Raw genomic sequence first — 17,339 nt, 5'->3', positions numbered from 1 at the left:
CAAATGGCCGCGCGGGTTTGACGACTTTCACTGCGGATGGCAACTAAACCCGCGCATGCGCATTAACCGCGTCCGAGTGCCCGATACAAGATGGCGGAGTCGGTGGGGAGGGAGAGGCGGAGGCGGGTCCGAACCGAATAGAGCAAAGCCTATTGAGGACTCCCATCAAACCTCTCCAAGGTAAGGGATTCAGCCATTGAAGAGCAGCACTAGACCTATGGGCGCGTGGCGGAATGCACGGGGCACAATAATATCCCCACGGTTGCTGCAAACGTGCGCAGTGCACGCAATAAACAGACATTATAATGCGCAGTGAGCGCGGCGCCTAGTATGCGAGAGCGCGCGCCATCTTGTCGACCGTTTCCACTAAGCCAAAGTGCGCGCCTAAAATTTGTGGTCGTAACGGTCGAAAATTGACGGGGTTAAAACTCAATAAATGAGCAGTTTGACACACTATGGTGATGGCCCTATGTATCCTCGTCCTTTCTGTGCCCAAATGAAGCCAGAAGCCACGCCACTTGGTCTTATTTTACCTGCTCTATCCAGCACATCAGCTTGTGCTGCCGTAGTAGCTCTTTGTTGGATGTTTTTCTCCTCCTCCTTCGGGTTTGTTTTCGGGCGGCTCGATCTGGGGTGGGCGGCGTAGCAGGCGCATGCGTGCCCTTCTTTCGCTCATTTGCGCTCTTATTAACGACGATAAACGCTGTAAACACTTTCGTAGAACAAATACATGATGTATGGTCGGATAAACCCTGGGTTATTAACCAAAAAGACCCACTGTAATACTATGGTACAATCGTATTGCTATCCGATACAATACTGTACCATGTCAACGCCATAGTGTTTTTTTAAAGGTTTATTTGTTGGAAAAAACGCCGTTCGTGTCTTTTCTGAGATTGAGTGATAAATTACTACTGTCAGTATTTAAATGCATGCCAGCTCGGGCCAGCGAAATAAATGTTAAGCGTAACCATGGTATCACCACCTCAGAAGTACAAATAGAGAGTGTCTATATAGGCTATAATTTCTAAACATTACCATCAGTGTAACGTAACCATGATACTGAATATTTACGTATGACGTACCATATTTACTACAAGGTATGCGTACGGAAATGTCACAACGTACTGGAAATCCCATACCAGAAATTACCATGGTAACGTTAATCATATCTCATATCTATGAATAAAATGTTTGTTTTTTTAACTCTGTATGTGTAATTGTTAAAGGATCCAAAGTTTCACTTTTATTGTGTGTAAGTTTCATTATCTTCCTGTAGAGTTTTTCTTTCACATTCACCCAAGCAAGCTTAAAGGCATAGCTCACCTAAAAAATACAAATCTGTCATTATTTTATTACCTCATACTCAATTATTTTATTTACTACGGGCTGTTTTATTTTTATGTCCACAACTTAATTACCTTTTGGGAATTAATAAAATTGAATTGTTCTGTGTTGACTTGTTTTGACGAGCTGAGACACCCAATACTCACCCAATAAATAAGCTTTATTTTGCCTTCAAATGACTTTGTGTTCTTTTGACCTATTCAAAACTTTATTATTGGAGCTTTTATCTTCTATTCTATTAAGCTTAGGATGTGAATTGTTTTTTTTTTTGTATTCGTGTTTTATACATGCCATGATGCCAGACCCAACCAAACACAACATTTAGGGTTAAAGGGTTTGTTCATCCAAAAATGTTAAATTATCCCATAATTTACTCTCCCTCCAAACCATCCTAGATGTATATGACTTTCTTCTTTCAGTTTTGTTTTGCTCTATCCTCTGCATACGTCATGCGTCGGGTCAGAGGTCACTCTTCGGCCAGAACTAGACTCGCGTACGGCCATTACCGGAAGCCAGTGATTATAGTTTATAATGTTATTAATATGGATACTTTTCTTATAAAAAACACATGGCTTGGCTTCAGAACGCCTTTATTAACCCCCTGGAGCCTTTTTTTGGGCTATAAAATCTCAGGCTCTATTCACTCCCATTATAAAGCTTGAAAGAGCCAGTATGTATTTTTTTTAAATTTGCTGAAAGAAGAAAGTCATATACACCTAAGATGGCTTGAGGGTGAGTAAATCATGGGATAATTTAAATTTTGGGGTCAACTAACCCTTTAACATGACCTTCAGTGCTCTCAGAATTGCAATGCTTTCATTTTATAAAGATGAAACCTTTTCTATCATAAGACGGGACAAATGAGGAGCTATGACGAGTGAAAACCACGGAACAGTAAAGGCAGATCCGCCAATGGTCATGTCGCCCACCGGGTCCACGTCACAGCCGGCTCCATTATCGCCCTCGACCAGCAAACCCATCCAAGAGCTCCCAGGTCCGTATCTGTGAGGCTTAAGTGACCAATAATCCCTAGTATGCAGCAATGCATCTGATCTTTAAGTTTCACTTTCAGATGAGATGATTCAGGCTGGATGGTCCAAATGTTGGAGTAAAAGGGAGAATCGGCCATATTACTTCAATCGGTTCACTAACCAGTCGCTGTGGGAAATGCCTGTCCTTGGGCAGCACGATGTCATTGTAAGCTCAGCCTTCAGAACCAATGAAATCTCAGTATTATGAATGTAACATTTGGGGAAGAACTTTGACAGGGTTTTTTTATATACAGTTTCTTTAGATATAATACCAAATGTTTAATAGTTTTCCTGTATTATATTTTGTTTCAGCTATACTTTATTAGTGAAAACTATTTTTAAAAATATAATAACAACACTGTCCTGTATTTGCTGTCGTTTCAGTCGGATCCTCTGGGGTTGAACGCGGCTCCTGCCTCTGGTGAGGCATTGAGCGACGCAGGTCTGGGAAACGGGCAGCGCAAAAGACATCCGTCAGAGGATGCTTCTCAAACGGGCCCTAATAGTTTCAAGAGGCCAAAGGTCAGATTTCTTCCTAATAGCAAAAATAGATGCTAAGTTATTTGATATTCCAAAACAAATTTAGCAACAACTGTTGGTTTTAGTCATTTTTAGTGAATGCATTTTCTGATTTCTCTTTGATTTTCAGGTTGAGATTCCTGTCACTCCAACCACTCCCACTGTCCCTATTTCTCCCAGCACGCCAGGAGTCAAACCCTGGGCCAACGCCACAGATGATAAACAAAGCCAGGCCGGCGTTCCCGCGCCGGCTCCGTACCGGCCCTCTGTGTGAGTGTGGAGTTCAACTTTTCCAGTTTGTCCCATTCTTGCAATGTTCCAGTCACTTTGGCTGAAAGCGTCTGCTTAAACCTGTTAAAGGGATAGTAATTCTTGGGTGAACTATCCCTTTTTGTCCTGGTAGCGGGGCAATTGGCATGCTTTTATATATTGCCTTTTTCCCTATCACATTTTTTAGTAATCATCATAAATTAGGTATCATTCGAAAGCTTGAACACTCAAAATTGATCCTGTGAAAACTATTTAAATCAGGAATTGTGTTACAATGGAAACAGTACTTTAAATAATTTTAATGTGCTAAACTTGAGAAACAACTTGGTTAGTAGAGCTGCAAAATTCTAGATAAATTGAGACTTCACTTGTTTTATTACTGGATGAATCAGTTGCTGCATCCCAATTAGCATACTATCCGTCGAAATTATAATTACTGTGTCTCAAATCATAGTATGTTGAAATTAGTCTTCCAAAGATACTCGAATGGTCTATTTTTTCCGGTTAGAATCGGAAGTGCAGATCCGTGCGCACTCTAGCAGCTAATATTGCCCACAACCCATAGCGCGTTGGATGAAAAATTTGATTAGAACTACAAACGCAAATAAAAAGTGTAAAAAAAACTACAAACATGGCAGATGTGCAAGTAGAGAGGTTTAGATAAAGGGATTGGAGTGATTGATTATCAGTATTTATCTAACCTGACGAAAAGATATTTATTCAATGTTATCCACGTTATAATATTTCATCTGCAACAGCATTGTGAACTTTTGTAATGATACGTTTGGTCATTAAGTTTTAAATGCATCATTATGCAAATTGCAAACACATGAGGAGAGTCTCCGCATGAAACCTCCCCCCCCGACTGGCAGATCAACGTGCTACTACATTTCTCTCAGAAACGGTAGGAAATTAAATGTGGAGGATTTTAACTGTGACAAGATGATTGACAGATCAGTTTAAACGTAACTAATCGACAGATTTGACCGATTTACTCTATTTTGATCGCAGCCGTAGACATCAGTGTTTATATCCGAACTGTATTATCCCAGTACTTGTGTAATAATTTGAAGTATTGTAACAGAAATAATGATACTGTGCGGTTGAAAAGACTGTGTGTGACAACACCAACACAGATCTGAATGTTCGCTGTGATCGTTCTTGTCAGAGGTTTAATAGACACAGGCGAATCGTTTTCGTTTAAAGGAACACTCCACCGTTTTTTCATATTAAACTATGTTATTCCCTTAACTAAGACGAGTTGATGCATACCTCTCTCGTCTCAGTGCGTGCACTCAATCGCTCTGGCGCGCGGCGACACTTTGATAGCACTTAGCTTAGCCCAGTTCATTCATTAGGATCCAAACAGTGATGAAGTTAGAAGCGACCAAACACCTCCACGTTTTCCCTATTTAAATACAGTTACACGAGTAGTTACACGACCACGATAGCACTTGGGAGCACTTCGACTGCGCCGAGTCAAAGTGCTCCCAAGTGCTATTCCGCCATACCATTATAGTTATCCTTTTTACCCGCTTAGAAAAGCGCCACGTTTTATTTTGTGTCACCATACTTGGTCGTGTAACTACTCGTGTAACTGTATTTAAATAGAGAAAACGTGGAGGTGTTTGGTCGCTTCTAGCTTCATCTCTGTCTGGATCCTAATGAATGAACTGGGCTAAGCTAAGTGCTATCAAAGTGTCGCCGCGCGCCAGAGCGATTGAGTGCACGCACTGAGATGAGAGAGGCATGCATCAACTCGTCTTAGTTAAGGGAATAACATAGTTTAATATGAAAAAACGGTGGAGTGTTCCTTTAAGAATTAGAAAGCGTGTGTGTTTGAATCGAGATTGCGCCCTTATAACAATTAATGGTGCAGCTCTATTGGCTAGACACATGACTTTGATTTTCTAGGTATTTTAGAGTTCTGAGTAAGCCAGGGTTCCCACGGGTCCTCGAAAGTTTGTGAATCTGAAAAAAAAAAAATAACTCTAGACCCTGGAAAGATTTTGAAAATAAACACGCATAGATACAGGTCCATGAAAGTGCGTGAATTTATTTTGTGCAAGAAGGTTTCTGGAAAAAATTCCATAATATTCCCTCGGGTCCGCTAATGTGTTATTTCGCCAACACTTTGTGGCCTATGCGCACTAGCTTGCTTGATTTGCGTTAGTTACGCGCATTTAAAGTGTTTCCCGCGTGAGGTACTTTGTGTTGTACGTTGCCATGACGTTCACGCGCACACAAAACAACTACGATGGAACCTCAACGTTTGCTGTTGGACACAATAAATGTGTCCCCAACATTAACTCCTCGAATTTGAGGGTATTGGACCTGGAAAGTTCTTGAAAGGTCCTTGAATTTGAAGTTAACCGAGGTGTGGGAACCCTGATAGGCTCTTTCAGCTGTTGAGCTCTGGAGACATGATACGACTCTGTGCCTTGACATGTCTGAACTGGGACTTTGTGTTTCAGAGTGTACTGGGACCTGGACATTCAGACCAACGCTGTGATCCGAGAGCGAGCCCCAGTGAACCACCTCCCTCCACACCCGGAGATCGAGTTGCAGAGAGCGCAACTCACCACCAAACTACGGCAGCATTACCACGAGCTGTGCTCTCAGCGCGAGGGTGTGTGAGAAGCAGCTGTCATGTTTGACTAAATATGTCCCTGCAAATGAGAGATTATACATGTTAATACCAGTGTAGCAAAATCAGCATTGTAGTGTTTTTGTCACATCACCCACCTCCATATTCACAGCCAGTTTTATTCTGAGTAAATGTAAACTCTTTATGAATGCATTGCAAAGCTACCGGAAAGGGAAGTAATATTGAAACTGCAGCTGTCTCCAAGTTTGAATCTTAAATGCTGCATGGGTCTTGGTAACTTGCTGAAGAGGATGAGCTCCATAAATACGTGTTACTAGTTTATAAACTTTATATACTGGTGTCTGTCGAATGTTGTTAGAAATTAATACTTTTATTCAGCATGGATGCATTACATTGATCAAAAGTAACAGTAAAGTCATTTAAAATGTTACAATAGGTTTCAATTTCTATTTATCAAAGAGTCCTGAAATAATGTATCACATAAATATGAAGCACACTACCGTTTTCAACATTGATAATAACCAGAAATGTTTCTTGAGCATCATATTATAATGATTTCTGAAGGATCATGTGACACTGAAGTCTGGAGGAACGATGCTGAAAATTCAGCTTTGCATATTCAAATAGAAAACGGTTATTGTAAATTGTAGTAATATTTCATAGTATTACTGTAATTTTGATAAGTAAATAAATGCAGCCTTCAGAGACTTCTTTCAAACGCATTCAAAAGTCCTACTGACCCCGATCTTTTGAATTGTGTAATTGTAATTTAGAGATTATTATTATTATTATTATTGAGGAATAATTGGAGATTGACTTAACTTTTCAGGCATAGAGCCTCCGCGGGAATCCTTCAACCGCTGGCTTTTGGAGAGAAAGGTGGTGGATAAAGGTCCGGATCCGCTCTTGCCCAGCGAGTGCGACCCGGTCATTTCCACGTCCATGTTCAGAGAGATCATGAACGACATCCCCATCAGGTACTAAAGCGTCACTGTTCATCGTATAACCAAGCTCCTTTTGCATATTTCAGTTTGGAAATGCGTATATATAATTTTCTAACTTGCCTCGCAACAAATGTCAGGCTCTCTCGCATCAAATACAAGGAAGAGGCCAGGAAACTCCTGTTTAAATATGCAGAGGCGGCCAAGAAAATGATCGACTCCAGGTAATTATTCATGCTGGCTGCTAAGGTTTTGAGACTGACATGAACGTTGCATGAAAGTATGTTTCATGTCTGCGCAGAAATGCGACTCCCGACAGTCGGAAGGTGGTGAAGTGGAACGTCGAGGACACGATGAACTGGCTGAGACGAGACCATTCCGCCAGCAAGGAGGACTACATGGTACATTTCTCAGTTTTGTTCAGAGCTGCCTGCCTACCTACCTAGACAGCATTTTAAGGCGTACGTGTGCATGACCGTAATGGATCATTCCTCAGGATCGGCTCGAGCACTTACGGAAGCAGTGCGGCCCTCACGTGGCGTCTGTGGCGAAGGACTCTGTTGAGGGCATCTGTTCAAAGATCTATCACATTTCTGCAGAATATGTACGCAGGATCCGCCAGGCTCACCACACTCTCCTTAAAGAGTGCAACATCTCAGGTAGGAGATGGAAATGGCAAGCAGAATGCAAAGAATAACAAATTTATATTAAAGTGACTTTAAGTACTATTTACTTATATCAGAAAAATAAGTACAATGTACTTATTGTGTTCAGGTTGATATTGTAAAACACTTGTGCTGCTATTGAGGTGTGATGCAGGTAAGGTTAGGGTCAGGTGTGGTGGTATGGGTGGGTTAAGGTGTAAGGGAAGGGTCAACAGTGTAATTACAAATGTAATTACATAAATTAATTACAGCTGTAATTACATGTAGGTATTTTCAAAATATAAGTACAATGTAAAAACATGTATGTTCACAGTAAGTCCATTGTATCAAATTATTAATTTCAATGTAAGTGCATAGTACTTAAAGCCACTTAATATAAAGTGGGACCACAAATAATTTTAAATAAATCGTGTGGTGGGAAAAAGATGTAAAATGCATCTATATTTTTTCATATATTATAACCCAATTTATACTGTGACACATTAACATTATAAATGAGTAAAAAAGGAAATATTTAGTTTCTGTTGTTACATTATTAATTTTTTTCCTATTCACTATAGTACTGTAGTAGGGGTGTAACGGTTCACAAAATTCACTGTTCGGTTCAATACGATAGACTTGTGTCACGGTTCGGTACGTTTTCGATACAGCGAAAAGAAAGAAATGGCAGATATTTTGTATTTTTTTATTAAAACTAACATAATAAAGTATGATTTTTTTATTTTATTTTACTTTGAGCAATGATGGAGCTATAATAGACTCTTCTTAGTAGCATATAAAACAAAACAGCTCCTTAGAAAAAATGAAATGTAGCCTAATATTGTAGTAGCCTAGTTATAAACAAACGTCTATTTTTAGTTCAGATTAACATTTGAGGGCAGCGATTTTATTCATAATGTCGAAATAAAACCGACGTAACGTTACTTGAAAGCATTATAGCCTACTATTCCTGCCAAACTTCCATGGTTGCAGTTAGTGTTACTACAGTAAATCCATGGTAAATGTTGCAGATCTGTGGACACTGGATAGTTCATTCATGGCACAATGTTTCTTCCTGGTTTCCACGCGCTGTTTGATCTGTTAATAACGGAGAAATGTGAATGTTTCTCACTAGATCTCGCAGCAATGTTATTACTTAAGTGGCGAATTCAAATGATTTCTTTACTGGATCTCTTAGCGCTGTGTAACAGTGTCGCTTGATCAAGATCGGCTCGCGCTGCTTTGGTCCAAACTGATAAACGGTCCGTCAACCACACAATAACGAGTAGCTCAGTATCATTCCGCTTACATTACGTTTGCCATTTGATGTTGGACAATGTTGTGGTCGCGCCAGCGCCAGACCCGCCTACATTTGAAATAACAAAATTTTGGTCGGCAGGAAAAATGGTCCAACATTTCGGTTTGAAAACGCGTACCGAAAGCCTCGTACCGAACGGTTCAATACGAATACGTGTACCGTTACACCCCTATACTGTAGGCATGTGATGGTATCAAATTTTCATGTTACGATAATTGCTGAAGCATTTATCATGGTATACAGTATTATTCCAATATGATTGTGATATTATCATTGAAATAAGTTGCAAAAAAAAAAAGGTGTTGTCACACTATAACAGGTTTTAATACCTTTTCTTAAAACAAAAAGAAACATTTAATGATATACATCACGGTATTACATTCCTCTGAACATTTAAATAGAATAAAATAATAAACAAAAATGTATAAAGTAAACAAATGTTTCAAACAGATTAAAGTGCAACAGAATTATAGGTAACACTACAATAAGGTCCAATTAAGTGAAACATTGCATTAACTAACATTAACAATGAATGAGCAATAGCTGCATTTGTTACAGAAGTTATTGTTCTCTGTTAATGTTAGTTAACTAATCATCATTAGTTTAAAGAATCTTCTATATATTTGTATATACAAAACCGTTTAGTCTCTTAGTCTGTTTTTCTTCTAAGTTGAATTTTTTTAAATAACACTTCTTATATTGTATTTATTATATTGTTGAATTTGTATCAGTCGTGTAATAACCTGTGAAACTGTTATGGCAATTAAATTAAATAAAAACCAGTCAAATACAGGAGATGGAGATATCCATGAATCTGGAAAATGGTCAGTGAGGGTTTCATTCTTAGACAAAAATCAACCAACTCCAAAAAAAGGATGAATTTTTGTCGCTGGTGCCGATATTCGCTCTTGGTTTGACTTGGTTTAGAGCCCCTCTGAACTGCTCTTCTTGCTTTAAAGTGGACGGCACCGAGTCGACGGAGGTTCAGGACCGGTTGGTGTATTGTTATCCAGTCAGACTGTCCATCCCGTCTCCTCCTCAGCCGCGTGTTGAGCTGCACTTCGAGAATGACATGGCTTGCCTGCGGTATAAAGGGGAAATGGTGAAGGTCAACCGCGGTCATTTCAACAAACTGGTGTGTACATGCTAACACAAGCTCGAAACAAATTAAAACCAGAAACTTACACTAAATTGGATTCTTTGCATTTCTTTCTCTGGCATAAACAGGAACTCCTTTATCGATACAGCTGTATAGATGACCAAAGGTTTGAGAAGTTCTTGTCTCGTGTGTGGTGCCTCATCAAAAGATACCAGGTAAGACTCAAATTTACAAGCATTGGTAACCAATCAGGAAAGCAAATGCAGCATCAGTGTGTGTTTCCACCCACAGGTGATGTTTGGCTCTGGTGTGAACGAGGGGTCTGGCCTGCAGGGGGCGCTGCCTGTCCCCGTCTTTGAGGCTCTCAACAAAAAGTTTGGAGTGACGTTTGAGTGCTTCGCTTCTCCGCTGAACTGCTATTTCAAGCAATTCTGCTCCGCGTTTCCAGACATTGACGGCTTCTTTGGATCTCGAGGGTATGTAAATGGGTTCTTGACTGTCAAACAATTAAAAGTGACATTCCAACAGATTTTAAGGATCATGGTGATAAATTGCTTTGCTGTCATGACTCGTGTATATTTTACCATGTACATGTCATGGTAAATGTGTACAAACACACACACACACACACTCATGGGATCTTATTTCGGAAAAAATATGTATGGTAGTCAATGGCGAGAGACAACTTATCTTTATATTCCATCTGAACTGTGCCCTGAATTACACATATGATGTTTGTCAATTTAAAATATAATTATGAAAGTCAAGAAAGTCGCAGTTTCATAAAACAGAAGAGTAACATTTAGTTTTATGTAGGGCTGCACGATTTGGGGAAAATGTCATATTGCGATAATAGAGGTCAATATTGCGATTGCGATATAATAAACAAATGGTTTCATGAGTCAACTTGCTTGGTTCTCAAGGAAAATAAATGCACACACAGATTACTGATAATCTGCCTAAAGAAAAAAGTTCTTTAGTCAAGAGCAGTGAGTGTTTTTCTCTGTTCCCTTTGTTCTTTGATTAACTTTAACGACAGAGATAATTAGTGGCTACTGTGTACTGTCCCTTTAAGAGCAGCCGCTGCTGACAGAGATGCGGATCTCACACGCGCCTCATTCTCTCACGAGTCATCACAACTCTTCACGTTCATCATAAGACTACTCTTATGTTATGAAGATACTCGACAAAAAGACATTTTGGCATAATTGTGTGTGTGTTATTGTTCGTTCAAGCTCGAAAGAGAACTGTATTCTGGCATGCTGTTTTGTGCGCACGCACGATATTAGCGCGAGTCTTTCTGTGTCACTGTCAGGACATTCACAGGCAGCGCGTTCTTTTCATCGCGCATGAATGGTTTAAAAGCATTTGCATGAATAAGAGCGGGATCATGTAACACTAGCCAAAGGATGCCAAAAATTAACAGATGCTGCGTTAATTGCGTTAACAGCGCTAATTTGTTTATTTAATATAAAATCGCAGCATTTTGCGTCATATAATCGCGTAGGCTTGACATCGCGATTGCGATACGATTAATCGTGCAGCACTAGTTTTATGTGAAAATCGCTCAATGAACTACATCTCTCGTCTCGTACGTCACTGTTGCTCGTATGTGTGCAGTCTGGTACAAAACACTCAGGCATGGCGGCGTAACGTTACGATTATAACGTAAGACTATAGAAAAAATGACAGACGTTAGCTTCAGTAAAGTTAGCTTCATTCATTGAGAGAAAAGGTATGACGTCACATGTGCGCCTTTTGGGTTTGTAGTCTTTGTAATTACGTATTTCCAGAGTCTTATACCTCAACAGTTTTACATCAAACTGCGACTTTCTTGACTTTAAAATGTATCTTTTAAATTGACAAACATCATATGTGTAATTCAGGGCACAATTCAAACGAGATCAAAATATTTGTTGTCTCTCGCCATTGACTACCATACAATATTTTTCTGAAATAAGGTCCCATGGTGGTCCACCGGAAGGGGAGGGACTTAGGCTCTCTATACGATATGTATTGCGAATTATTATTATTATTATTATTATTCTTTTTTTTTTTGTATTATTATTATTATTATTTTTTTTTTATTTTTTTTATTATTATTATTATTATTATTTTTATTTATTTTTTAAGAATTGCAATTCTACAAGTATTGTGATTCGATATTGCAATTTCTTTAACACTAGACCATCGGGAAAAGTTAAATCATACACTTATACAGACTGTACATGTATATATGATGTATAAGATGAGTCATATTTACAAAAACAAATCATCACATCTTTCGGACTTTTATTTCAGAAGCCTCATACACTACTACATTCTCTTGAATAAATGATGCAATAACATATACATTTTTTAATGTATGTCTATAATGTATGTCACAAATGTAATCAAATTATAATTAAGCTGTTAAACTGCCGTTATATAAAAACTAGCATAACTTGCTTTACCGTTTCCTCATGTCTGTCCTCACAGGCCGTTTCTCAGCTTCTCTCCGGCCAGTGGCTCATTTGAGGCGAACCCTCCGTTCTGTGAGGAGCTCATGGACGCCATGGTGACACGCTTTGAGGTGTGTGACTCTTAGTCTCGCCCCCCAAATTCATTCGTTTGGAATATCGTCATATAAAATGTCCCATACTGATTCTCATTGTCTCTCCATCTTTCTCAGGATCTTCTGGAACGCTCCAGCGAGCCACTGTCCTTCATCATCTTTGTGCCAGAGTGGCGTGACCCGCCGACCCCTGCGCTGACACGGATGGAGTCCAGTCGCTTCCGAAGGCACCAGATGATCGTGCCCCCCTTCGAGCACGAGTACCGCAGCGGCTCGCAGCACATCTGCAAAAGGTCAGTCGTTTGTTGGTAGGGCTGGGCCGTGTGATGTATATCATGGCGACGACGATATAAACGTGTATCTGTATATTAGATTCGTGCATTCGCTCTTAAAGTAACAGCAGCCTAATAAACCTTTTTATTATAGTTCACACACATCATCATACTGTAATTTACTGGTTTAATGTTTTAACTTCTCATACTTCTAAATTGCCAAAACCAATTTCCTGGTATTTTTAAAAGGTCTTGTTCACACGTGATCTCTTAATGGTAATTTTCCAGTAAAGACTAGGGCTGGGCAAAAAAAATATCGATTTCTCGATTTTAATCGATTCTCATTTTTACGAAACAATATTGATTCTTAAATCCCAAGAATCGATTAGTCATCCTGGTTTCAGTTGATGAATGAATGGAACATTGTTGCGCGCATCCCATCCAATAAATCGCAATAATCTTTGTGCTTTGTTATTATTGATATGAAACAGATTTCAAATTACGTCCATTTTCGTGAGATCGCTCTGGCTCAGCTCGAGAGAAGCACATGATCTTCTCTCCCGCCTTAATAATACCAGTTACCGTGCGAAATAAACATGAATGAGAAAGTGTGTTAAAAGGTAGAGTACAACTTATCGAAGTCCGTATCATGTCACATGGAGTCGCTCAATCAGTGTTTCAACTGTGGAAAGATGTCAGTAAAACAGCTTGTAAACAATGTCATGTAACGTCACATTTACCTCAGAAAAACCAGATCCGGTGACCATAAACTCGTCAGTCAGTGAGAAAAATTAACTCTAGAGAGGAGCATTTTGTTAAATATATGCACCATATTACATATTCATCATAATTTTTAATGTTCTTCAATATTTAATGCATGCTTGAATAAATCTGGAAAGTTTTTTATGAAAGCCACCATTTAAATGTTTATCTTATTTCATATAACTTTATTATTATAAAAATAAATAAGTGTATTTTAAGTGTTTATATACAAATCAGTTAATTTTTACCTTCAATATTACAGTAGGCTAATGAAGCCTATAGGCTACAACTGACTCCCATATGGCGCTTTTCCACTGCATGGTACGGTACGGCTCGGTTCGGTACGGCACGCTTTGGCGCTTTTCCACTGCATGGTACGGTACGGTACGGCTCGCTTCGGCTCGCTTTAAATGGTACCACCTCTGTTGAGGTTCCAAGCGTACCGTACCGATACTAAAATGTGACGTGGAAACACTGCAGATCACTGATTGGTCAGACAGAATCATCACTACCAGCGTCATTGTATTTACAACACGAGAAACTAAACCCGCTAGATTTAAATAGCCAGTAGACAACAGCCAACGCTGTAGCGCCTGTTTTTATTTAAAGTATTTGCTTCAAAAAAATAGTATAAACTTAAAAAAAAGAAATGGCTGAATCGTGGTCATTGGACGAGGTGCAGACGTTCTGCAACGTGCAGACGTTGGTTGCCGAGGAGCGGATGGGGAAACCCGGAATGAAAAATTTGCATTTAATATGATGATGTCATGGCAGTAGAGACGGCAACTATAACGATCAGTCCCACCCACTTTGAAGCGGTACTAACTGCAGTGGAAAAGCAACCGTGCAAAAGCGAACCTAGTAAAGACTATGTGTGAAAGGGGCAAATGCCACAATTCTGACTTATCAATTTTTTTTCTCACTACTGTTGAATTTATATAGTTATCTTTTTTTCCTCTGAATTATGAGATATAAACTGGCAATTATGAGAGAAAACTCACAATTGTGAGATGAAAAAATTCGCAATTGCCTTTTTTATTTTGTTTATTCCGTGGCGAAAACAAGCTTCCATAATATCGTGATGTATATCATTAATGTATAATAAAATTTCTCAGATGTAAGATTTTGGTCCCATCGCCCACCCCAATTTTTTCGGTCTATTTCCTTGTTCTAGTGGTTTTTCATTGCTTGTTTACTGCACGAAACAGATGGTTTAACTTGTGGTTTGCTCTCTTGCCTTTGCGTCTCTCAGAGAAGAGATGTACTACAAGGCCGTCCATGGAACAGCAGTCATTTTCCTCCAAAACAATGCTGGCTTTGCCAAATGGGAGCCCACTACGGAGAGAATCCAGGATCTCCTGGGGGCGTATAAGGTCTCCGGGCGTTCGTTGCCCTCACCTGGTCCCTCTTCAACCAGTACCGGAGACAAAGACTCCAAACCGGCCCAGGAACGAACCGCTAGGAGTCAAGACAACAGCAGTCCTGTTGACAAGACTGCACCGGACACAACAAACATTTAGACACGGCGCTGGGCGTGTGGACACGTGTATGTATGTTCATGGGAAAGAGTCTGTGATTGAATGAGAGGTATAATATTGCGCTGTTGGGTTTAGATGTTCACGCGAGGAGAAGAAGACTCATGTTTGTTTACTTTCTTCCGCATCTATTATTTAATATTGTTTGTTTTAGGGGTTTGAGTCTCATAATGGTTGAGTTTTTTTTAAATCAGTGTATAGATAGTTTGGTCACCTTTTTTGTTGTCTTTTTTATGGTAAATGTAGTCAAGCATATCATATTCTTTCTTTTTCTTTCTTTTTTGTTGGCCTTTTTGGGTGAGTCTCATTAAACCGTGTCATATTTCACACCAAGATCAAAAGAAAAATATTTTGCATAAAGAAAATGAAGCTTTTTTTCCGTCTAGTTTTTGTAGTTCTCATTATTTTTCAATGGTGTTTAAACTTTAATGACATTTTTAACTTAAACTTTAATTTTCATTCATTATACAGTACTGTATTACTACAGTTAAAAGGTTACTATTACAATGCGATTTAAAAAATATAAAATCAGCCTAAATTGAATTAAACACAATGCACTTTTTGTTGTTGTTGTTGCATTATAATATATAGAAATAATGTAACAATGCAAAAAAAAGAATGGTCCTCAAATAAGCTTCATTTTCCAAACTAAATAAAACTTCTTTCTGCTGATTTTTGGAGTGAAATATGACAGGCTTTGTGACGTTCACGCTTTAACTTTGTGCTTTTCTCTCTGGCAGGAATACGAAGCTGTCATAGAGTTGATGCACAGATGTTTGTCTGTTGTTCTTTTTAGGTAATTCTGTGTCAGACGACGATCGGCGATCAGGCAGCTAATGTTTAAAAGCCTTCATCATGACATCATGCTTCTCGGTTGACTCCTGTTACACCCATTTGTTTTTAGCGTTCATCGGCGTTCCTTTCCGAGTTGAGTGGTTAAGTTTGATTTCTTCATGATAGAATATATATTGTATGTGATAACAAAAAGATCAGCTGACAAGCAGAAAAGTTAGTCATCCATCTGCAGTTAAATCCAGTCCGTTTTCTTTTATTCCTAAAATATTGTACAGAACACAATAGCACATCTGAAATAGTTTTTTGTACCTTTATTGCGTTGTTCTTTTCTGTACAGTTGCAAGCCTGTGTGAACCTTAAGTCCTGTTGTGGCATTCCGGGTCACGTCAATTGTAGCATTTAGCGAGTGGAAAAAGACAATTTCTTATTAGTTATGAAAGCATTAATTCCAACTGTTTGTGGTTTTATTGAAAAATGATTTAGCTCCTCAATATGGCGTACGCCCCTCGTTTTTCCTCTCCGGTGAGTCTACCTCTCATTTCGGGTGTTTTTTAATTGAGAGCACCGACACCTGGAAACTCGAACGAAGAAAAGCAGACGAGGCTTATTCTTCCTCTAATAAATGCATCGGCGTCCGGTTATTCGAATTGGTTGCTATTGCCTTGATTTCACTGTTTCGTGTGTGAAAAGTGCTTTAAAAGATTTTTTTTTCTGATCATAGAAATTTGTTTACATAACATTGAGTTTAAATTGTATCACTGGGCAGCGTTTTGAATGTACATTTTAAAAAAGGAAAAGAGAAGTTATTGATCGAATTTGTTGCTACAATTGGACTTTAAATGTTGCGATTATTAACACTACAATGGTGTTTTTTTGTTTTGTTTTTGCCATGTTAATACGCATGTAGTAATTCGTATTGTATACTATCACTTTATTAAACCCAATCACTTCCATCTGTAAGTAAGTATAAGTTTTTTGTTTTTGTTTTTTTCACTGGACTACATTGTCTTGTAGCCAAACTTGGGAAATGGCTTTTATATTAGGTTTAAAAGCATTCCAGTGGTTTGACGCGTAATGTAACCCAGTTTGCCATTTTTAAAATCCAACATAACATCACATTGAGCATCGGGCACTTGTTGGATTTCCTAATCCCAGTGTGGATCACCAGCAAAAACTGTAGATGTTGTACAGAACATGGGTATGAAGTTTGTTGTTTTCCCACACGGCTGTTGTGAGTCTATTTGAAAAGAACACAAAAGATGTCTTTTTCACCATGATTTTTTTTTTTATTATTATTTTTTATTTAACTTTTTGGTTCTAAACTGTTTATGAATTACAGAATTTATGAAATAGTTGTTTTAAACTAAACCAAAGTGTTATTAAAAAAAAAAAAGAGGAGGAATTTATCTTGTATCTTAAAGTAGAACCGTGTACGATTGCATCAGTAATGCATAAAGTGTAACCAGCAAAAACATCCATTTATCCATAACTTTATTTTTATAATTCTCTTTTTGTTCTTTGTTTTCGTACAAAAAGTGTGTTTAGGTTTTTATTGTGCATGACCTGATATTTTGCATTACAAAAAAAAACAAAAACAAAAAAAAAACAATATATAAATTGTACAAATCTATATTGTTTAGTTAG

General features: G+C 38.6%; 1 protein-coding gene across 2 annotated transcripts; it reads left to right on the top strand.

Annotated features, from left to right (window-relative positions):
• The first annotated feature begins 11 nt into the window (after window positions 1–11).
• On the top strand, window positions 12–17,275 carry pcif1 (phosphorylated CTD interacting factor 1). Of its 2 annotated transcripts, none has more exons than XM_084425278.1 (16): window positions 12–180; window positions 2,199–2,341; window positions 2,420–2,544; window positions 2,763–2,900; window positions 3,028–3,167; window positions 5,642–5,796; window positions 6,605–6,752; window positions 6,857–6,940; window positions 7,018–7,117; window positions 7,213–7,375; window positions 9,638–9,813; window positions 9,906–9,992; window positions 10,069–10,253; window positions 12,256–12,349; window positions 12,449–12,624; window positions 14,618–17,275. In XM_084425278.1, the coding sequence occupies exons 2-16, from the start codon at window positions 2,218–2,220 to the stop codon at window positions 14,883–14,885; spliced, it is 2,163 nt and encodes a 720-aa protein (XP_084281404.1). In that variant the 5' UTR covers window positions 12–180; window positions 2,199–2,217; the 3' UTR covers window positions 14,886–17,275. The 2 variants fall into 2 exon arrangements, with proteins under 2 accessions (XP_084281404.1, XP_084281405.1); XM_084425279.1 differs by having other exon boundaries at window positions 86–180; window positions 2,177–2,341; window positions 14,618–15,019.
• The last annotated feature ends 64 nt before the right edge of the window (window positions 17,276–17,339 follow it).

This window comes from Rutilus rutilus (assembly GCF_951802725.1).
Source record: "Rutilus rutilus genome assembly, chromosome: 12".
Classification (NCBI taxonomy): Eukaryota; Metazoa; Chordata; class Actinopteri; order Cypriniformes; family Leuciscidae; genus Rutilus; species Rutilus rutilus.
Note: the sequence above shows the minus strand (reverse complement) of the source record. Positions and strands in the feature narration are given on the sequence as shown.

Bases quoted from the DNA above. Each gene is read 5' to 3' on its own strand.
- pcif1 (XM_084425278.1), top strand. From the start codon at position 2,218: ATGACGAGTGAAAACCACGGAACAGTAAAGGCAGATCCGCCAATGGTC. The intron at 2,545-2,762 runs GTAAGCTCAGCC...CTGTCGTTTCAG, and splicing joins TTGGGCAGCACGATGTCATT to TCGGATCCTCTGGGGTTGAA. The intron at 3,168-5,641 runs GTGAGTGTGGAG...TTTGTGTTTCAG, and splicing joins GCTCCGTACCGGCCCTCTGT to AGTGTACTGGGACCTGGACA.